The sequence below is a fragment of the Grampus griseus genome, assembly GCF_964374135.1.
Source record: "Grampus griseus genome assembly, chromosome: 18".
NCBI lineage: Eukaryota > Metazoa > Chordata > Mammalia > Artiodactyla > Delphinidae > Grampus > Grampus griseus.
In genome coordinates, this window is record NC_139012.1 from 10,547,871 (window position 1) to 10,572,413 (window position 24,543).

At 39.0% G+C, this 24,543-nt stretch overlaps 1 protein-coding gene across 3 annotated transcripts in view; it reads right to left on the reverse strand.

Moving 5' to 3' along the window:
* PCCA (propionyl-CoA carboxylase subunit alpha) overlaps positions 1 to 24,543 on the reverse strand; it is a 356,179-nt gene that overhangs the window by 49,228 nt on the left and 282,408 nt on the right. For all 3 annotated transcript variants that reach the window (XM_082675555.1, XM_082675556.1, XM_082675557.1), the window contains one exon: positions 14,302 to 14,355. In XM_082675555.1, the coding sequence (XP_082531681.1) occupies positions 14,302 to 14,355 (54 nt within the window). The remainder of the gene's footprint in view (positions 1 to 14,301; positions 14,356 to 24,543) is intronic.

Sequence of the window (24,543 nt, forward strand, 5' to 3'; positions counted from 1 at the left end):
GAGGAATGCTCAGGAATGTGCAAAAAATATTATTAGTTGCTTTAAATCTCAAAATGTTATAAGATGCCTATTAAAAAATTATACAAGGGCTTCCCTGGTGGCGCAGTGGTTGAGAGTCCGCCTGCCAATGCAGGGGACACAGGTTCATGCCCCGGTCCGGGAAGATTCCACATGCCGCGGAGCAGCTAGGCCCATGAGCCATGGCCGCTGAGCCTGCGTGTCCGGAGCCTGTGCTCCACAACGGGAGAGGCCACAGCGGTGAGAGGCCCGCGTACCGCAAAAAAAACCCAAAACAAACAAACAAATAAATAAATAAAATTATATGAACAGCATTAACTTTCTCTTTGATGCTGGATATTCTTTTTTCCTCTCTTTATGTAATGACCTTCCTGCACAGTATGTGCTACCATTAAAAAAAAAACAAAGCCTAGGGAAATAAAAGGAACTGCTTGCTTAATATAAAAAACATTTTATTTGAGGTACAGTCGGCAATGTAACAGAAAACATATAATAATTAAAATTATATGTTTTGTTAGGGGTTAAGTTTGTTTTAATAAACAAAACAACTAATACACACTTTTGGATACTCTTGCATTTATCATGAGTTCTAGGGAAAAGGAGGAATCCTGCATAGAAAACATTTTAAAATGAGTCCTGATCTCATACCTACTAGGTGACTAGAATCAAAAAGACATTAGATGTCAACTAGACTTCCAGTGGTGATCATTTAACAATACATACCAAAACTGAATCATTATGTTGTACACCTGAAACTAGTATAATATTATATATCAATTATATTCCAAAAAACACAAAAAGACAGTAACACATGTTGGCAAGGATGTGGAGAAATTAAATAACTCATACATTGCTGAGGGGAATGTAAAATTCCCCTCAGCAATGTATGGGTGTAGCTGCTTTGGAAAAGTCTAGCAGTTCCTCAAAAAGTGAAACACAGCATTGCCACATGACTCAGAAATCCCACTCGTAGGTATATACTCAAGAGAAATGAAAACATACATCCACACAAAAACATATATAAAGGAATGTTCATAGCAGCATAATGGGTTGGCCAAAAATTTCGTTCAGGTTTTTCGACATCACGAACTTTTTGGCCAACGCGATATATAATAGCTTTTAAGACAAACAATGCAGATGTCCATTCTGAAGGAAAAATTGTGGTATATCCATAAAATGGAATATTATTTGGCAAAAAAAAGAATGAAGTACTGATGCTACAACATGTATGAATCTTTGAAAACATGCTAAGTGAAAGAAGCCAGTCACAAAAGACCACATATTGCATGATTTTGTTTATATGAAATGTCCAGAACAGGTAAATATATAGAGACAGAGAGTAAATTAGTGGCTGCCAGGGGTTGACAGGGTTGAAGGAAATGGGGAATGCCTGCTAATGGGTCTGGGGCTTCTTTTTGGGGTGATGAAAGGGCTCTAAAACTGATTGTGGTGATGGGTGCACAGCTCTGTGAATAGACTAAAACATACTGAATTGTATTCTTGGAACAATGGGTAAATTGTGTGGAATGGGAATTATATCTCAATAAAACCGTTTGTGTGTGTGTGTGTGTGTGTGTGTGTGTGTGTTTTAAAGGCTTCAGAGGCAGAAATTTGGAAATTCTCTATAAATCAAGCACCTATATTCCAGCCAGATGCAAAAGGTACAATTGGACACACAGGCGAAGAAAACAGTAAACATGCAAAATATCTACAAAAGCAACAACAAAAATAGCAATGTTGGAATAAATGTAAGTATCTGCTCCTAAGGGCAAATACTTAGAATTATGTAGTAAGCAGGATGTTGACAATTCCAGTCAAAAATAACTACTTTTTACACATATAAAAGAACAATGTGAGTCTGTACCTTGGAAATTCCACTTAGAAGTCAAATGAACTTATCTGCATTTGAAATTGAAGAACAAAAGGCTTAGTTTCTAACAGTTTTGACCTATTTTAGACAGACATTTATTAACTATTTATTAAAATGCTTTAGCTTGAAATACTATAGGCACCAGAAAGCAAACACATATGAGCAATTCAGTTCTACACCTTCTGTTCAATAAAACTCGCTTCTCCATGGCAGGGGGTACAGAGAACACTACCCAGGGGGTTAATCAAAATTCCCTTAGAATAATTGAAAAGCATTTGCATTTTCCCCCCAGAAACCACACAAAAAAGTCCCAGTAAGCAGAACATATAATCTTGATTATTAGCACTGAGCCTGTAGCAGCACAATGTGCTGTCCCCAGAAATCAAGTGACAGGACACAATACCAGTATGTGATAAGTCAGTGATGTCTGCCCGCATGAGACCCAAGGAAATTTTTAAAAAATCAAAATCAAAAGATAGACAATGATAATAAGTTGCACATGTGATGTTCTGCTACTGTTGCAAAGCCAACTGCACATTGTGACAAATGTAATCATTCTCAGAGCAGGAACGGTGCCAGGAAAGACCTTGGAGGTCACCGACCTCGACCTTTCATTTTACAACAAAGAAAACAGGTTTAGGAAGGTCACACAACCAGTTTAAAAGCATTACTGGGGCTAGAAATGAGATCTTTCAGGGCTCTTTCTGTTAAAAAAAAAAAAAAAAAAAAGAAAAGAAATTTTCTGAGTATATATACTACAGAGGGTGTTACCAAAGAAATGGAAGATTCTTAGGAACTTCTGAGAGCCATGCTGGTAAAACTCCACACAGAAGTGCTATACTAACCACCTATGAAAGTGCACGACCATAGCGTTCTGGGAACACTCAAAATTTAAATCCAAGTGATGTGCACATCAGCCCGAGGGAAGGAGAACTACATTCTATACAGTATAGGTCCGTGATGAAGGTTTGGGTAGCTGCAGCCTGACTGACTGTGCGGGTCCTTTCTTCAGGAAGATGACAGTAGCGCTAACGCACAGAAAAAGGAGAAGGCAAGGAGGTGGGCCCCAGAGGGTGTGCTGGGTGAACGTTAGAAGTGATTTGCAGGTTTCAGCACAGCACAGGTACACTCAGTCTCCCTTCGCTCTTGTTAGCATGTAACCCAGACCAGCTCTAAAGTTATTCTAACTAACTAGCTTCCTTATTATTCTAGTGCCACCATTCAGTCAACATTCTGGAGGGCAGGTTTAAAGATCTGGTCACTGGAAGAAATCTCCCTCACCTCAAATTAATATAAACGCATTCTGGTTTAGACATCAGTCTTCGTGAGTTTAGTTACTGGACATCAGTTCCCCCGATTCTGTTACCAGGTTCTCTGTGTATTAATCATGGTTTTTTTAAATTTTCTGTATGTCTTGGGGGCCTTACAGGCCTGAAAGCGCCTGCCCCCCCAGGGCCAGCTAACTCCTAAAGACAGTGACGCTCATATGCAACCAGCCACCCGCTTTATCTAACTCACACACCAAGCCATGGTTTCCTGCCCCAAATCACCCTAAGGCCAGGGACCAGACAACTAGAGACCACCCCTAGAGCCCAAAGCCTACTGACATTATTCAAACTAGCCAATCCTAAACGGTTTACCCTGCCCTACTTGGCCTTTCCTGCGGAAACCCCAGTAAAGGCTCCCACCCATGCTTTCCCTGCATTCCTTTTTTGTTTCCTGACCCGGCTGGTGCTTTCCCAGTGGCCCTGTGTGGCATGGGGGACCCCCTTCTCTTAGGAGACGTAAGTAATAAATTCTTTCAGTAGCATTAACTTCTCTGTGCCGGCACTAAGTCACCTTTATAAATTAAAATCCTGCAGGTACATTTCAGAACCCCCTGCCAAGTGAAGACCAGGCCAGCAGACCCACTGAGGGCCAGGATGCAGACTGCACGGAGTGGAGGTGGGGGGAAGTTATCAATGAGGGGTGAGGCCACCACTCTCACCTCCTCACAAGCTGGCCTTCAAACCACAAGAGCTGCCAGTTGGAAGATACAGGCTTTGTCAAAAGCTCAGACATGCTGTGTGTACATGTGGATCACACAGCATGTACTTATATAGGTTTATTTTCAACAAATTGATAAATTGATACAACAATATCTAATTGATCGTTTACTCTAAGTAGCCGTGGCATTAACAAAGATGATCCAACAAGGAAACTCTGATGGGCGAGTGTGAACTATAAAAAACTTTGTTCTTTTTGAAAAGAAATGTAGGTACAATCAAGAATATAAAAAACCAATATCAAAGGCCTTTGGATCATAACTGCAGACACTGATTAAGAGAAAACTTCATTTATAAAATTGATATATTGGTCAAAATTTTGTGAAGACACAAATGCACACAAAAGAGTCATCAATATTAGGAAAAAATAGTAAAACAATATATATGACATACATGTACATGGGGCCCAGTTCTTCCTCTAGTATAATCAAGACGCCAGCAGTTCTTTCAATTTACAAAGTAAGGCTTCATGAGATAACACAGAATGAACAGGGTGGAATAGCTGTGGACTGCTCATCCAGGGGCATGTTAAAAGAGTAAGTCTGCAGAGTGTTAGAGAGCTTTGTGAAGGGCTGAGGAGATGGTCACAGACATTTATATGCCCTTCCATAATTACTGTCTGGACACAGACCCTTTGGCACTACTGACATTTTAAGTCAGGTAATTCTTTTGTAGGGGACTGTCTTATTTATTGTAGGATGTTTCACAAGCCTCCTTGGTTGGTGATGCTCGCAATAAATTTAACGACATTTGCCCATTAGATTCCAGTAGCAGCCCACCACTTGTAACAACCAAAATGTCTCCAGACACTGCCAAAGGTCCCCCAGGGAGCAGAATCAGCGGGTTGAGAACCACTGGTTTAGACTTGCAATACTGCAAAATATCGCCAGGCAATCTGTATTTCAAAACCCACCTGCGTTATTCCTAAAATCCTTCAAGGGGACTCAAAGTTTGGTTGAATAAAGTAGCAGAGGGTAGAGAAACAGAGGTTAAATACTTAAACTAGAACAATTAATCTTTCACGACACATGTTAACATGTATTCCACACCCCAATCACCTTAAGTGTCAGCTGAGGTCGTCTTACATTCTCACTGAGAGGAAAGGCTTTATATCAAATGTATATCAAATTACCATTTTAATCTATTTTTAATATCTACAATAGTTACTTGGATAAAGATTACCTTTTCTAAGAGAAAGCCCCCGCCCTCGGCCCCAATATGAAACTAATTCACAAGGGGAAGCTGAAGGACACAGACCTTCAACACTAGCTGTTAAGTGGCTGGGCTCTAAGTTCAAACACAGAAGAAGAGGAGGGTTAGTCCCCCCACCTCCGCACAAGCTGCTCTCCACCAGGTAGTCAGGAATCATACGGAAGTGCGAAGGGCCACGGGAGGACCTAAATCCCAACCACGCACGTGCTGGTGTGAGGAAGCCAAGGTTTGTCGCCAGGTCCAGGTATGACATTATGGCTGCCCTCACCGTACGAGCCATTCTGACAAATCACAGCAGAGGCATCGCTTCATCCGTGAGGTGGGAGGCATGCTGATGATCTCAACGGTTGTGGGAAGCAAACGAGGTGACCAGCCGAAAGCAGCAGGCTTACTGCAGGCGTTCTGAGCACGTTGTCTCCCGGCCACCAGGGAAGCCCCACCCCAGTTTTAAAAGGCCACTCTGCCGAGCAGCTGAGACAGGAAAGGGGTGTTCTGAGCTCTAGGACACAGTGGACTCCAAGGGTGACTGTTAGAACGTACACATGAATTATCTCCCCACCCTTAAATTAGGCAGGGCTTCCACTTCACACAAGGTCACTGGGCAGTTTCACGTGTCCCCTGATGCTTTGTAATTACCTAGGTAATTAACACTGATTAGTCATTACCTAGTCATTACATCAGCTGTCCCCCACAATCTTGAGAATTTACACCATACAAAACATATGCCAGCCTGGGAAAGCTACCTCTCAGAATACATACCTGAGCTACTAATGACTACTGGACTTTCCCATGCCTTGCCAGGCATCCTGCCATATACCTTCCACACACAGGGCAAGTGCCACAGAATACTACAGAGCTAGGCAACTAAATGCTAGCTGAAAAAGAACAGAAAAGTACTTCTTCACCGATGCCACTGTGAGGTGATGCATGTAACATACTCTACTTGATGCATCTCACCAGGACGATGACAGGCAAAGTGGAGCCCATGGAAGAGCAGTGGCTTCTACGATCAGGTAGTAACTGTACACTCTCGCTGTGGACTCAGGATGCGAGGGTCTCATGTGAACAATAACAGTATGGCTATTCCAACGGTTAAAAGGATCCGAATAAACAGAATGCAATTACACAAACTAGAACTTGGCCTACCTTTCAGGAATGGCTGTCCAGGACAGATCTGGTTTAAGATAAAATATGAGGAAGACTAAGAACAAGTAACCCACACAGCCAGTAGTCAAGCATGTTCCTAAGTCAAATCAAGCATCAGGCTAGCTACAGTTCACTGTTATTTTCTTTGCATAAGGCATTTGAGTAGGTCGGGATGTATAAGCATGTGTATATAAGACCTTGTAAGCTTCAGGCCACTGAGAAGTATCACATTTGTTCTAGAGAGCTCATCTCTAGAACATTATATTTATTAGTGAAATGAGAAAAGGAAACTCTGAAATCCCAACTACTACATATAGTCTAGGCCAGTGGTTCTCACCTAGGGATGATTTTGCCCCCTCCCTATTCCCAGGGCCATTTGGCAATGTCTGGAGACAATTTTGGTTGTTATATCTGGGGAGGTGTTCTGGCCTCTAATTGGTAGAAGCCAGGGAGGCTGCTAAACATCCCATAGTGCACAAAGCAGTTTCCCACAACAAAAAATTATCCATTTCAGAATGTCATTATTGACAAGATTGAAAAACCCTGATCTAGGCCAAAAATAAAAATTGTCACTGTCTTGTGGGTCTAACTAAGTCTTGGAATAATTCAGACTAAACCTAAAAGACTGCAGTTGATAAGTAAACTTAAAAGATACAGTTGATGATACTATGGATTTAATCATACTTTAGGTCCTATCATGTCCCTACCTGATTAAAAAATATGTATTATGAATATATAATCAATTATTTCAAATAATCAAATGCTTGTCCTATCCTCTTAGTATAATAAGAAACAACCAGAACATTGTTCCTATGCTCCACTCATAAGACCAGTAATACAATGTAGTTTTGGGTATCAATTTCCTAAACTAGACACTAATTCTACATTAAGTGTGAAAATATACTCCAAATCCTACTCCTGGGCTACTTTAAACCGATTTTTACAAATGCAGATACTTAGGCCCTACTCAAACCTAGGGAATCAGCTTCACGGGAACCTGGGGATTTGCATTTCCAGCAAGTTTGCCAGGTGATTCTTACACATGCTCAAGTTTGAGAACCACTGTCTGACTTGGCTTCCATGAGAAAGAGCTGCCATTTCCACATCATTCTCACCATAAGGTAAATAACAACAATCAATTAATTTTATTTATGTATGAAAGATCAGCAATACGTAGTACTACACCACAATGGCCTTAAATGGTTTTCCTAAACTAAAATCCTTTCGAAGTGAGGCTGGTTTATGAAGTCCCATAAGCACCATCGTAACAGGGCCTATATCAAAAGTATGTTGCCTTTCAAACGCAAGACACCAAAGCCAAGGCTGTTCTTGGTGAACTTCATTATGCTTCAAGGAAGCAGATGTTCTTAAGCATCTTGCTGCCACAGGTGCAGGCTTAAATACGTGCTTCATATTTAGCATCCAATGACAAATGGTATGCTGACTGTGTGAGGCGGTCAGAAATCACAGGATGAACAAAAATTAGACTTTCCAAATAAAACAGAAGTATTTTCCTTCTGAATATTTTGATAGATTGCCTACCAAGTGTGATCTCAGTTGAGATTACAATTTCAGATGACAGCATGTCTCCAAAGCAAGCAAGAAAAAGGAGGGAAAAAAGCGAGGTAAAATGACTGCAAAGGGAGAGTGTATTCCATATTTTCAGGGGCTATAAAAATAGTTGAGCCACTATATGCTAAGTTCCTACTATTTTCAAACATTTTACCAACATTTTCTTATTCAACCATTACCAATTCCATGGAAGTAGATATTTTGCTGATGAGAAAATTGAGGACCAGAAAGGTTAAGTAACTTGTTCAAACTCACAAAGCTGGTAAGTGGGAGATATAAGATTCAAACATAAGAAATCAAGCTTTATTTAGTATACCTCCCCCAAACCCCTCACCTCAAAATTCACTAACATCCTGGTAGTTTACAGAAATTTCTTGTGAACATATAACTAACTGCAAATATTTTAAATTGACAACATTTCAAAGAGTGTTGTGTGTGTAAGTTTTACAACTAACTCTACGATGCTATATGGCCTATCTTGGAAACTGAATGGAATCAAGCATTCTAAAATCCTAAAGCATCGCACAAATGTAAGGCATTCTGTTATTCATTAAAATCAGTTTTAGTTTGAGGATCTTTGGCAGACGGCAGCAGGATTTTGAGATACTATGAAATAATTAGAGACACCCTAGGATACTGTGAAATCATGATTGAGGTGAAATCATGATCGAGGTTGCACTAAATTGGCTTCAATAGCCACACATAATAGAAATGATTTGGACAACAGATAATGTCATTTTAAAATGATTATATTAGAGATGCTAGATGCCTCCCCCGGATGTGGGCATTGCCCAGGGGTCCATTCTGGGCCTGTCCCTTCACCATCCCCTCAGGCAACCTCACCTACTGCAGACTTCAGATATCACCTCTTCATGCCCACAAAGTACCCACTGACATGCTCACCCTTCATCATTTTCCCTGTCTTTCCCTTACATCATAGAGGCCCCTCTGGCATTTCAAACTTAAAATGGTCAAAAACCCAATTCATTATCTATTCCACCTTTCCTCTTGTGTAATCCTTCCTTCCCTTCCTCCTCTTTTGCTCCCACAGTTAACTGCAGCATCCACCACATCTAGAAACCTCAGCATCATCTTCAATTCTGCCTAATACATAAAACTAGACTCTGGATCCTTAAGAGGAGACTCTCAAATGGACCTCTTCTTTATTTGCTCACTCTCTCAAGATCTCTTTAAAATCAAGACAAAACAAAATACACCTCAGGTGATACTGAGATTCTCTTCTTTCAAAGTCTAAAGAGTAGTCCAATCTCCTTAGCATGGTCCTGCAACACCCAGCTCCTGCCATTCTAGTTTCATCTCCCACACAGACCTTTGCCACCTGCCTGCCACCCTCACTAGCCAACCTGCTCTTCCTTAAACCCGTGGGCAACCTCATGCTTCTCAACCTTCGTTTATTCCCTGTGCTTTCTCCACCATCATCACAGAGCAGTTTCTGAACATGCTGTCTCAGGGACTTTGCAGATGCTGTTCCCTTCTATCTGAAATGCTCTTCCCTGACTGCAAATTCTATTCATCCTTAGAGTCTAAGCATGAGCTGGACATATTCACTGGGGAGCTTTTCGCAATTCCCCCATTTCCTTTTTCCAAGCCCCAGAATACCTCTCCTTCATACAAACGTCTATTATCACTCTGATCACACTCATATTTCTATATCCTCAGTTGACAGTGGGCCACTGCTGGCAGAGATATCTTTTTCCTGTGGATTGCCAGAACTCAATGTCATCACATAATAGATGCTCAATCAACGTGAGATGACCAACTACCATGACTACCAATAAATGCCAGGCTTTATGTATGCTCATTAAAAAATGTAATGACTGGGATTCCCTGGTGGCACAGTGGTTGAGAGTCCGCCTGCCGATGCAGGGGACACAGGTTCGTGCCCTGGTCCGGGAAGATCCCACATGCCGCAGAGTGGCTGGGCCCGTGAGCCATGGCCGCTGAGCCTGCGCGTCTGGAGCCTGTGCTCCGCAATGGGAGAGGCCACAACAGTGAGAGGCCTGCGTACCGCAAAAAAAAAAAAAACAGAGAGACTTCATCAACCCTCCACAAAACGTCTAGCCTGTGGCCACCACCTGCTTTCTATGGCTGGAGGGGAAGAGGGTCAGGAATAAGGACAGCTTGACGCAGTGGGCATGGAGCCCTGTGTGTATAGCGTGGAAGTGGCTGTCTGATGAAGGCCCTGGGGTTCTATGCTAGACACTTCCCAGTCCCCTCTCTTTTCCCCATCCAAGGAAATTAGGACCAGTGCAGCTTGGTCTTAACTTAACTGCACTTAACTTGGGTTAAGTGAGGCAAGTCCCAGGGTTAATTCAGTCAGATGTCCTGCCAAGGGGTAAGCACACAGGGAAATAGGCCTCCAGGTAGCTGCAAAGGCTAGGACATGGGGCCACCATGCAAGAAATCCCAATAAGCCATCGTGCCCCTCCTGAAACCCCAGTGATACAGAGAAAGGGATGGAACAGAGAAGGGAGAAAAAGGCAAATGAAGACGAGAGATGAGTCAGACACGTAAAGAGAAGGATTTATAAGGTACAGAAGACCAAAGAAGTTCTCTGGATGCTTATTTTTCGAAGACAATAATAAGCGAAAACGCATGACATAATTTACTTCTCAAAAGAGTACTGGTAAAGAAAAGCAATAACAAACCTAGTTCATTTTCCAATTATTTGGAATTTTAACAAATGGGAGTTTACTCTATTAAAATTCCATATCCACAAGTGAGTTTTCAGAAAAAGTAGAACTTTTTGATGGTGTTCCTATATCTATAAATATGAATGATGCAGATTTTGGGTCCTATGATATCAGATGACAAGATTCAGCCCAAGCTTCAGCTCTTGCTAATTAAACAAATCAATTAAGAGACTGCAGTTGCAACTGTGTAGCTGCTGTTCTATAGTAGCCATAACAACCCCAGGGGGAGGTCTTTTACTACATTAAAATGCTGTCCTCCACAACTCCATCTGATATTATTAGAAACAGTTATTTGTGTCTTGCTGTCATATTAGTAGCAAAGGCAAATTATGGAAATATGCAGACCAGAATGGTCCCAGTATGAGATCAGGTTGGGTTTTCAGCCTCCAAGGGAACAATTGCTGAAATTCCGAAGCTCCCCAAAGTTCTTTAATGGAACTGATAAATCTATCAGCACAGCATCCATTTAGAAACTAGGTAAGGGTCACGTATTTACATACTTTCCTGCTAAGCTGATACAATTCAACTAGATGAATTATCATATTAAGTTTACCCTCCTGAGTTAAACTGATGGAGTTCAAAATTGTTTTCGATGGTTGTCATTAATCGCTGTTACTTCGTGAATGCTTACTTTGAAATCTTATTGTGCTAGTGTAACAAGGGTCATATTAATACCATTCTTCATGGTAAATCTTTGTAAAACATGTTTATTCTACAGATATTGTTACTCAAGCTTTCAAGGCTAATGAGAAAGTATATTTATTATCAATAAAAACTTAATTTAAAATGTACAATTTGAGATTTAAACTAGCTTTAAGAACTTTAGCATGATTTGGTTTCATTAAGATCTCTGGCTAAGCTTCAAAGACGTATAACTTGATAGTTCCTCAAGAGTCCTTGGGTAAATGCCAAAAGCACAGCTATGAAGAAGCTGCTCAATGTAGTCGAAGCTTATTCTCTCTTTCGGGCAATATGTATTGATTTCACATGAAAAAAAAATTCCGCCTTACTGAGATATATGTTTGTCTTAATATTACGGCGTTTTAAAGATAATGGAACTTTAAAAAATTAAATATAAACAATGATTGCAATACAAGATTTGGAATAAAACAGTAACTTCTGCATTCTTCAAGTCGTAACAAAATATTCTTCCTTATTGTGAAGCACAGTTCAAGTAAGGAAGTAGGGTTACATAAAATACTGGACCTTTTCTACTTCTCTGTGAGCTTATACTATCTGACATACACAAACTCACAGCTTCACCAAAAAACATGCAAACAAAACAAACCCAGACAATTTACTATTTGAAATAGGCACAGATATCCTGGAAAAGTTCTGGGGTATGTAGCTCTACCAACTAAGTGTATACTGTGAACTAAATGTTTGTGCCCCCCCCAAATTCATACATTGAACTACAATCCCCAATATGACGGTATCTGGAGGTGCCACCTTTGGGAGGTAATTAGGCTTGGATGAGGCCATGAGTGAGGCCTGGCAGGAGAGAGGCAAATGACGAGGCCCTGACGCCTGTGCCCAACACGTTTGAAGAAGAGTAACAAGGTCGGCTGAGTTGATGTGTATTTTAGAAGGATCACTTTAACTGCTATATTAATGATAAAGCAGGGAGCAGGGGTGGAGGTGGGAAGACTGGCTGCTGCAAGAATCTGGACAGGAGACGACAAAGACTCTGGTCAGGATGGGGGCGCAGTGGGAGTGGTGGATGAAAGAGGGGAATCAAGGAAAAGACAAGGTTTTAGCTTAAGTTGCCATTTTCTGAGACAGGAAAAACTGCCTGGAGAAACTTTATGTTGGTTTGGTTTCTTTGCAGGTTGTGGCTATCAAGAACTCAGTTTTCAGTATCTGAGCCCTGAGAAATCTATTGGAATCCAAGGAGAGATATCAAGCAGCAGAGACAGCATAAGTGCCCTTTCTAGCATGAGCACAGAGGTACAGAAAAACCTTCATGTAATATAATTCCAGGTAGTTGTGAGAAAGAATGACATGGATCTTTATGTAATGACTTAGAAAGATATCCACAATTTATTCTTGCATGAAAAGATGTATAAATCTATTTCTGGAAGCATATGTCTACTGTTAAAAACTTAAATACCTCTAGGGAATAAAATGAATACTTCCGTGATGGTTAATTTTATGTGTCAACTTGGCTAGGCAACAGTATTCAAATATTTGGCCAAACATTATTCTAGATGCTTCTACAAAGGTATTTTTTTAGATGAGATTAACACTTAAATCAGTAGACTTTGAGTAAAGCAGATGACCCTCTAATAATATCGGTGGGCTCATTCACTCAGTTGAAGAAAAAGGATTGACCTCCCAAGCAAGAGGGAATCCTTCAAGCACACTGACTTTGCACTTGAACTGCAACTCTTCCCTGGTCTACCCTGCAGGTTTGGGACTTGCATCCACAATCATGTGAACCAATTGCTTAAAATCAATCACTCAATCAATCAATCTCTCTCTCTGTAATATATAAAAATATAATACACACACACATCGTGTTGGTTCTGTTTCTTTGGAGAAACCTAATACAATTTCTTATAAAATGCATTTAAATAATATTTAACTTTTCTAATTAAAAAAATAAGCATGTGTAGTACTTATTAATCAGAAAAACAAGAATAACCACAAGGAGCAATACTTAAAAGTTTACATCACGTCAGGCAGGTGCCTATACAAATACTTTAATATGTAAACTTTACTACACCTCTATACATATACAAAGCACACAGTAAATGCACCTTAGTACTAATATCCTTCCTATCTCAATAGCTGCAAAATCACTCTTCTTTTGCTCTAAGCCACAGGTCTGTCCTCTGATATTCTCAACACACGGACCTAACAGAAATACCCAGTGTGAATTTATAACCTGAACAAGGCACCCAAAGGACATGAACAGACATTTTACAGATTATAAATGATACCTATCAAGTGAATACATGGAGAAATATTCAAATATAATACCAATAAGCAGAGAAATGCTAATTAAAACAATAAGGTACCTTTTTCAACAAATTATTTTGAAAATTATACTACTACTAATATGATCATTATAAACCTATAAGTAAAAATAATAACTATAAATTAAATTTATTTTCACTAGGTAGAGTTAAATAATTTTGAAATTATGATTCAATTTCATTAGAAATGTGGACTCCAAAGCACCTAACAAAAAAAGCTAGAAGGAAAACTGAGCAAAAACAAAACAAAACATATACAGAACAGAACAGGAAGGTCACGATTTTCTTTGTTTTTTGGCCATGCCGCGCATCTTGTGGGATCTTAGTTCCCTGAACAGGGATGGCACCCCGGCCCTCGGCAGTGAGAGCACAGAGTCTTAACCATTGGACCACCAGGGAATTCCCAAGGTCACTATTTTCAAAAGCATCTTTTTAAAATATGTTCTTATTTTTATTAAAAATGGGGAGAAAGTCCCCAGTGAAAAAAGGACTTAAAAGACTCAACAAACTACAGATAATTTAAAAAACCATTTTGTCTCTCATAAGAAATAGCTAAAATTACTCTATCATGGAATCTTTTCCCACACGTTAAAGAACCCTTTTCTTATACAAAGACATCTCACTTAACAGCAAAACAAACCCATGATGAAGCCAAGTTCAAACCCATGGGCTATAACTACTAGTCAATCACTTTTTCTCTCTGTAAATTAAGAGAATATAAAAAATAATAATTCTTTCATACTTACCACGGTACCAAGAAACTGAATGCTCATGTTGCCACCTGCTTCTCGAGAAAGACACTGGGGGAAAAAAAAGAGAGGTATAAAATGAATTGTCATCCATACAAAAACATGTACATGAATGTTCATAGCAGCATTATTCCTAATAGCTGAATAACCCAAATGTCCATCAACTGATAAATGGATAAACAAAATATGGCATATTCATACAATGGAATATTATTTGGCCATAAAAAGGAATGAAGTACTGATACATGCTACAACAGAAGTCAGTCACAAAGGAGCACATATTATATGATTCCATTTAACATGAAATGTCCAGAAGAGGCAAATCCACAGGGACAGGAAGTAGACTGCTGCAGTTTGGCTCTTCTTAGCAGGAAAACTCTCAGCAACCTGGAAGACTTCCAGGTTGTCAATAACTCCTCAGGCCCCAGCTAGCACAGGCTACAGGTATTATCTTAGTCTGCTGCCTAAGAATATACCATATATCACATCTTTTCACCAGTATAGATTACTTTATATCACTTTGTCAAAGAAAGGACTAGAAGAATTTTCTGATGACCCAAACAGTTAGGGGGAATAAAAATCGAAAGTTGGAGCTTCATGGGCCTGTTGGCAATTAAGGAATGGAAGTAATGAAGGTGGACATAAACTCTGGTGTGTCCTACTAAAAAAAGGAACATGTTCCTAACTCTAGAGCAGGAGGCCGGGTGGGAGAGACTGCCAATGCCAAGTTCAGAACGGTTAGAAAAGGTAGTGGATTCCACGGATGCTTTTTTTTTTTACTTTTGGCTGGTTGGGTCTTCATTGCTGCGCACGGCTTTCTCTAGTTGCAGCGAGCGGGGGCTACTCTTCATTGTGGTGCGCGGGATTCCCATTGCGGTGACTTCTCTTGTTGTGGATCCTGGGCTCTAGGTGCGTGGGCTTCAGTAGTTGTGGCACACGGGCTCAGTAGCTGTGCCTCACGGGCTCTAGAGCGCAGGCTCAGTAGTTGTGGCGCATGGGCTTAGTTGCTCCACGGCATGTGGGATCTTCCCGGACGGACCAGGGCTCGAACCCATGTCCCCGGCATTGATATGTGAAGTCCCGCATTTTTTTTTAATACATGTTACATTTTTTTATTTTTGTTTTTTAATTTTATTTATTTATTTGGCTGCGTCGGGTCTTAGTTGCAGCATGTGGGATCTTAGTTGCCCGACCAGGGCTCGAACCCGAGTTCCCTGCATTGGCAGGCGGATTGTTAACCACTGAGCCACCATGGAAGCCCTATTCTTGATTTTTTGAGGACCCTCCATACTGTTTTCCATAGCAGGTGCACCATTTTGTAATTCTACCAAAAGGGCACACAGGTTCCAGTTTTTCCACATTCTCACCAACACTTGTTATTTTCTGTTTTTTTTTTTTTATAGTATCCATCCTAACGGGTATGAGGTGATATCTCACTGTGGTTTTGACTTGCACTTCTCTTTCGATTACTGATGTCAAGCATCTTTTCATATGCCTGCTGCTCATTTGTGTATCATCATTGGAGAAATGTCTATTCAAGGCCTTTGTCCACTTTTTAATCAGGTTATTTAATTTTTTGTTGTTAAGGTACAAGAGTTCTTTATATATTCTGGATATTAACCCCTTATTAGATGTATGACTTCCAAATATTTCTCCCTTTTCACAGGATGCCTCTTCACTCTGTTGTGTCTTTTGATACACAAAGTTTTTAAGTTTGATGTAGTCCAATTTGTCTATGTTTGCTTTTGTGCCTATGATTTTGGTGTTATATCCAAGAAATCACTGTCAAGTCCAAAGTCATGAAGCTTTTTGCTTACATTTTCTTTTAGAAGTTTTATAGTTTTAGGTGTTATGTTTAGGTCTTTAATCCACTTTGAGTTAATTTTTGTATCTAGTTTAAGATAAGGGTCCAACTTTAACCTTTTGTATGTGGCAGACCCATGCTTAAAGAGAAAATCTACATGAATATGACTATCAAATTTATGTTTTCAACTCCCATTTGTCTTCTGAGTTCAAGAATCATATAGTCAACTGTTAACTGGACATCAACACCTGGATATCTAATGCACATATTAAACCTACCAAGTCCAAACAGAATTCTTGATCTGCCTCCCCAAATCCGCTTCTCCCCTAGCCTTCCCAACTCCGTAAATACTACCATCATTCACTCACCTTTAATTCTTTAACTTCCTTCATACCCAGTATCTAATCTACCTGCCAATCTTTTCTGCCTTCCCTCAAAAATATATGTCAAGTTGTTAGGGGAACCACTGACCAAAACCCCCTGCCCTGGCCAGGCAAGATAGTAACCACTTGCATGAGTTATCTTACAACAGAAGGTCCTGGTAAGAAACATGGAACTGACAAGCTACCACCAACCAGAAGAATTCAGGAAAGGTCAAAAGGAGAGAGGAGACACCAGTCCCTATGTTCTACCAACCTCCCAGAATCCTCCTCGCTGGAATCCATCTTGGCTGAGCGATGCGCGCCACCAGAAAGGACCCTGAGTCCGAATGTTTGGCCATAGAGAACCCAGAAACTAACCCCATGTCCATAAAACCCGAGAACGTGAGCCACGTGGCAGAGCAGTTCTCCTGGGTTCCCTCACGCTGCTGCTCTCCTCCCCCAGGCGCCCCTTCCCCATAAAGTCTCTTGCTTTGTCAGCACGTGTGTCTCCTCGGATAATTCATTTCCGAGTGTTAGACCAGAGCCCACTCTCGGGCCCTGGAAGGGGTCCCCTTCCTACAACAAAATTAGTTCACTTCAAGCCGTCTCCATTGCTACCATCTTAGTCTAAGCCAAGGGTTGGCAATTTTTTTTCCCCAAAGGGCCAGATTTTGCTAGATTCTTCTCTTGATATTTGCCTTTAGCATAACATATTGTAGTTTAATCATTTCCAGTTGAAGGTTGAGTGGAAGATCCTCAATTGCACAGTTATACAGATTTTGAAATATGGAAATTTCTTTTGCTTTTGTAAAAATGCTGCTGGAACTGTAGTCTACTTCTTGCTTTAATCTTTTGACAGCCTAGGAAGTATAAAAAGCAGCTTGCCATTAGTTGTGACTCAAACATTATTTGTCAAAATGACTTTACCACAGTATTCATCTTGCATGTAAATGCTGTTTTGCCTTGCAATTTCCGGTTGACTTCATTAAGAAACATTATCAAGTTTGCGACATAAACTAATTTTCAAAGCCATTCAATGTTTGACGTTCCATTAATAGTGGTTGAGGACAGTTCTTTTTTGTTCAAAAAAATTTCAATCTTGGTCCTGCGTCAAAAAAACCTCAACAAACTCCTAAGCTACTGAACTGCTGTGTGACAGGGGCAAATCAGGGCATTAAGCTTCTATGTACAATAACAACTCCAAAAGCAGCCACGGACAGATGAAAATGAATAAATGCAACTGTGTTCTGGTAAAACTCCATTTACGGACCTGAAATTTGAATCTCATATACTTTTCATGTGTCATGAAACATTCTTCTTCTTTTAATTTTTTCCAACCATTTAAAATGTAATGCTTGCAAACTTTAAAAAACCAGTCAACTTGTGAGCAGTACAAAGACTGGCAGTGGGCTGGGTCTGGCCAGCTCCTCGTCTAAACCATCATCAGCACCTCTCGTGTGGATGACTGCAATGATCATACAAGTGACTTCCCTGTCTCCACCACTAGTCCCCTGTGGTCCATCCCTCCTCACAGCAGTAATTTTAAATCACATCATACCATTCTTCTACTCTAACCCTTCAAAAGCTTCGCAATAGGAATCGAATAAAAACCAAATTCCCTGGCCTACGAAGACCCCACATGACCTGGTCCCGGCCTATCTTTGTCCACTCAAGGAGACACTGGCCTTCCTCCTGGCTTCCACACAAACCAAACGTGTTCCTGTCTCAGGGCCTTTGCACGTGCCATTCCTTCTACTTGGGACTTTCCTCCCCCAGATTATTGCATGGCTTCCTCCTACTCCTCACAGGTTGCAACTCAATGTTAAGTATTCAGAGAGGACTTCCTAACCCTACCTAAAGCTACTTCCTCCTAATTGCCTTCTATGAATTATCCTGTTAAATTACCTTTTTAACGTGGTCACGTGTTTGGTATCTACATCCCCCTGCTGCAGTGTAAGTCTTGGTCACTGCTGTATCTCCAGAGTCTAGAACACTGCCTAGGTCGTATCAGAATTGCCTTCTAAGTAAGAGACGTTAAAAAAATGTAACAGTTCCTTTTCCTTACCCTACGTGGGTTGGACTGATTCCCAGGCAAACAGAAGTAATTTTGCAATATGTAAAATGGAAACAGGTTTAGAAACTTTTTTTTCACATTAAAGATACAATTAAAGTGTAACAATGAATACGGAAACCATAGATATAAGTACCAATAAGTTACCCTTAACTTTGCATTCAGTTTAAAGCAGGTTAAAATTACGTACATAATGAGTATCAGATATTCCCCCACCACAGCTACCACAGTCTGTATATGTGCACTGAAAGAAAGAAAGAACCCAAACCTGACATATCTCAGCAATAAGGATTGATGTAGTAGAAAACAGGGAAATAAGATGTCATTCAAAACTGGAATTTACTTCTACACAGGAAACAGGAATACACACTTTTCCCACAGTCTAGGATTAAGACAATTCAGTTTTAGAATCCACGAAGAACAAAGTACTCAATGCCTACAATGAATCTGAGGTATGCCAAAACCAAATACGAACGGGCCCCTTGATAAGCTAATAGAAAAAAGTAAAATAAAATAAAAATTAAAACTTTCATCTTCATGAAACATATTCTGTCCTAAAATATTTTACCCCCTATTCTAAGTGGCACTTCACAGCTAAATTAAAACGTCCTTCTTTTCTTATTCTGATAGTCTGCTCCAACATTTACAAAACATACTCCTTTTTTTCTTTCTTTAAGGAAAAAAGTACTTAGGAAGACTTTGTTAACAAAATAATTTCAACATTTGTTAGAATCAAATTCATACAAATTAGCAAGATTGCTCACTCAAAAAAAGCAAAAACATTCACAAAATTTAAAAATGTTCCAAAAATATCTTCCTAAGATAATAAAATCAAAGGCAATTTCACCTTTAAAAGTAATCTCACCGAACAGTATGGGGAAGAAACAGTAACAGTTTTCTTTTTTCCCTCACTGATTTCCAACTTGATAATATGTTTTAAAGGCCATTACTACGGGATTTGTCTTATCGGACTGCAGTGCAGCTGCTTGTATTATTTTCCATGTTTTCCATAATCAGTGTTTATACTATTCAAAATCATCTTCTTCTGGCAGCTACTAAAACATAATTTTCTAGTTAACAGAGAGTAGAGGAGAAAAAGTATGTGTGTGTGGGGAGGGGATACAGAAAGACATTTTCCCATTATATTAAATGTTTAAAAGCAACTCCAAATCATAAAGCACATGCCACTAGAGACAAGAAAATGGCTAAGCTTCTAGACTACACTACAAAAGCAGGTAGACTTGCATCAAAATTAATATTTTAAATTATAGTTGTAAATACACCCCAGCTGTTAAACAGTGATTAAATTTTTTGAAGCATAGTGAAAGGAGTTATTTCTGTTCTACTGGTGGGCTTGTTTCTAAGATGTGTAACTGTAATTGATGTTTTCAGGAATGTGAAAAGGAGATGGTTAATAATTACTCTTTCATTTCCTACTTCATTAGAAAAAAACACCATCCTCTACTTCATCTTCTAAGTTATATATTTATATATCCTATACATCCTAAATAGATGGTTTCCTATCACATTTGATGAGTCTAGAGTAATCACATGAATATAGGACAAAACAGCTAGTTACTGCTAAGGGGGTGGAGGGGTGAGGAGAAACATCGAAAAAACATGGGATACATTTATTTGGGGACTGAAAACTAAGATGATTACTTCCAAATCCACTTTTTTTTTGTACTGGCAAAGTATAAGCAAAAATGTAAGTCGTTTCATTTAATTTTCTAATTAAAATATTATTAACATATTTATTTTAGCATCTATACACATACATTTATCAGGATTAAAACTAAAGTTTGTTCTCGGAAGTTGTGGGAGTTATTTTAATCTGAAAAAGAGAAAAAAAAATAACATTTAAATTTAAACTTCTCTCCTGAAGTGGTGAGAAAATCCATTCATTTTCTTCAAAAACAGAAAATCAAGGTTAAATTTTTTAAATCTATTCAAATTCCGTGTGGACAAGAATTTGCAAATATATCACAGATACACATTCCACAAACATAATAACATCTCTTCTATTACATTCATGTGCTTGTGTAATATTCTATTTTACAAAGGCTCACTTGAGCATTTTAAGTTATCATGTTATATAATCTATTTAACACTGCAATCAATTCACAAGTAATCCATTTAATCTGGTATTCTGTAGTAAATAACATGAGATTCATGTGACACTATTCCAAATTTGTCTGCTTTAACACAGAAAATTAGTTCCACTTAGTTGAATATCAATGACCTATTCAATGCAGAATGCGATAGTGCTGCAATCAGCTTTGTACTGTTATTTATAATAAATTTATCTTCTCTTGAAAATATTTAAGAATATGAGAAATAAAAAGAAAAAAGCCTTCAAAGGTACACGACGAATAGCTTCACATCACACAAATGCGGAAATTGTTAGACTTCTCAAGATCTCAAGATATTTTCAAAAGTATTTAGCTACTCTTCAGGCCTGTGGACAACCTGCTGTGAGCAGGTGGAGAGAAGAAATCGTGCCACACAAAGAAACAGGCCAATAGCAGTTAGTCGGCTCTGCTTGCAAATGTTCAAACAACGTGACTATGCAAAATGAAAATCCAGCATGTAAAACACTAACGAGAAACAGTATATTAAATCCCAGCAGACAAATTACACTGTAAGAAACCGAAAACTATTTGAGTTGTTCAGAGTAAAATTAAAGAGTCTCTTCAAGGTTAAAAAAAATTTACTTCACAGGAATACAGTCGTAGGAATAATAAAAAAGTTCTATTCATCCAGCACGTTCCATAGTCAGAAGGTGCTTGGATGTGTGAAGAAAGCAGTGTTAAGAAAGCAGTGAGCTTAACACATATAGAACAGCAAAACCTTTTGTTTTGTTTCAACACTTTAGTTACATGCTCCAGAGAGGAAATCATTCCACTTTTTAAAAATAGTTCTAATTTTTGTTAAGCTTCTAAATTAAAATTTTAGAAGGTTGTCACCTAGATGAGAAATTCACCTTCTGTTTTAAAATGAATTTAATTCCTCTATTTCTAATTTTAAATAATAAAAACCAAAACTGTGGTTGACACATGGGGGGAGCCCTTTACAAAAATGTGTTTTTTCTTCTGTAAACACTGTCTGACTTACAAAAGGTTCTGTTTGTGAGCCATCTAACTAGCCACACATGGCCATTAAGAACTCGAAATGTGACTAGTGCAACTGAGAAACTAAATTTATAATTTTATTTAATTTTAAATACAGAAGTAGTATGATATATTTTCCCTTTTAAACACAACTTCACTGCTTTAGTACATTCCACTTTAATCGTTCCATTACTTATGTTATTGCTGTCATATACGCATCAGGAGTATGTTTCATTTCCGGTATTCCACTAATAATTTGTGTTTCATGTAGAAATGCTAACATTTTGGATATAGTGGGTTAAATAAACTGGATTAGAAAAATGAACTTCACTTGTGCTTACTTTCTTAACGTGGCTACTAAGAAACTTAAACTGCAAATATGGCTCATATTAGATTTCTATTGGACAATCTGTTTCATTCCACAACTTTTTAAATTGGTAATTTGGAAATCAGAATATATCTTTCCACAAAAGAATGAGAAAAGACTGTTAGTTTCTCAGATTATACCATTAAGACATATTTAATAAGTGCCATTACTGAGGGACTCTACATATGCAATGAAAACAGTAGGAATGTGCTGGTACACAACCAACAATAAATAAATAAATAAATATAACATACTATCATTTTATTTTCCTTGAATGATAATATTTGAGGGAAAATGGTTTCACTATTAGATGAAGAAATAGATTAAAAACTTTAAAAAATTCTAAAGAAGGCCTTTTAGTATCTTCAAGAGTTTTCAAGATTTATATCCCCAGTTCTTTATTATAAATTATTTCATTTCAAAATATATGACCTCTTCCCCCAGTCAGATAAATACACCACTAGCTCTATACTTAAAGTTATTAATAATGACTAGAATTTGTGTCCAAGAGCATGATTTTCTTGAAGAGAAAAAGACGTAAAGCAGCTCACACATACACTGGAGTAAGAGATGGTGTGAAGTAGACTCAACTGAGCCGTGAATAATCAGTGCCACTGGGGGAAAGAGAGTGCAAACAAGGTGTGCACACACCTTGCAAAGGCGGAAATGAGGAACAGCCTGAGGTGGACCCTTTTTAATACCTACCAATACCTATCAATACGTGGTACTGTTAGCCTTCAGCAGCTCAGGTGCTCCCACAGCAAATGAAGGCAAACAGGAAAGCCACGTGCTTGACTGGAAAGAGTCGTGCTACATAAGGAAGGGACTTCTGTGGGCAGGTCCTTGGGAGCCCTCTTGTCTCTCTTTGCTCTCAAAGGAGCTGCAGTGATTCTGTATCTGCAGAGATCAACCAGTCATGTTACCTAATAGAGCATGGATTTTGCGAATGTTGGAAAATCAGGAATTAAAGAGAATTGATAAAACGGCTAGGAAGGCTATCTGATGAACATAGCTTAATTTGACAACGGCTTAGAAGAAACAAAATATAAATCTTAAAATGAAAGTATAGATAAGGCAGATTTATTTCTGAGATTACAAAAATGCAAGATGACTATCCATTCATCCACCCACTCATCCATTCATCCAGTTACTGAGCTTCCACATGGGCCAGGAACTCAGCAAGACAGTGGAAATTCAAGGTCAAATAAAAACTGAAACAGGTAATTTAGATCAATTAAAAGAATTCAGTAATTTATAAAATTCATTATCCACATAATGTACATGCCAAAATACAATTTATTTTTAAAGAAATTAATGGATAATATTAAGCTCATGAAGTTTACCAATGAAAACCGGGAAAGTGAACAGACAAATGTAATCTGATTGGATAAACAGGGAGCTAATTACTAAAACAAAGGTAATGCTTCCTCCCCAAGTAATTTTGTCTAATCAGAAAAAGGTTTTAAGTGCTACTTTCCATGTAGTCACAGGGATTCAGCAATAAAACTAAATAGGAACTAAATACCCACATATCCTTAAGGTGCTAGACCAAGCCACCTACTAGGACATGCTAAGAAACTATGAAACGAGCAAGAGAATATGAAAGACATTAAAAACTAATTAGAGGAGGTGGAATTCTTAAGCTAAGAAATCAAGGTTGAACACTTTATGCCAAGTGAAAGGAATTCATGAGAATGATTTGATTTTCTATATCTCCTGGATTGTGAGGGACACCTAGGGAAGATAAGCAATGCTTTTCGTGACAGAGAAAGAAGATTTTGGTGAGGCAAGGATTTATAACTATTTCTTGTGGCCCGGATGTGGATCATGGAAAAGAGACCCACGCTGGGTCATTATGGGAAACCCTGCCTATCAAGAGGAATAGGAATCAGGAAAAGACAGAGCAGGCATTAAGGGTTCTACAGGTGAGGAATTCTCCCAAACCCACAACAATGTCCTCCTAGAAGACACCAGCCAGCTTTGGACGTCTGTCATTCCCCAAAAGAATGCATACCAGATTATATCTGCCCTGGTCAACCTAGCTCCTCCAGCCGTGTGCCACTCATTCTTACACCATACTGCAACTCTGGAGAGACCCCAGATAGCAGGTGGGAAGTGGAAGAGGATATAAAGCAAGAAAGAAGAAAGCAACACTCTCATCTTCCCTATAAACATTTCTCAGTCTGAGAAATTTTACCAGTTTTTACCAGGAGAGGTTTTACCAGTCTTGACATTACAATGAACTAGACTTTTAAACACACTCTCTGCCAAATAGACTATGACTTGCTTACTACCTGGTAGCAAGTTTACAGACTGAGAACTGTACATGAGTTTATGCAGGGGAGGAAAGAACTGTAAAGCAATTATACTCTCCCCACCCCCCCGGCAAAAAAAAAAGAATAAGTTGAGAGAATGAGTTTGAAAGAACAGTTGTAAGAAAGTTGCTTCTATTGGCACTAAAAAAGCTCCATTTATCAGTTTTACACAGTAAAACTGATAAAGAAATGGCAAGTATTGGGAAGTAC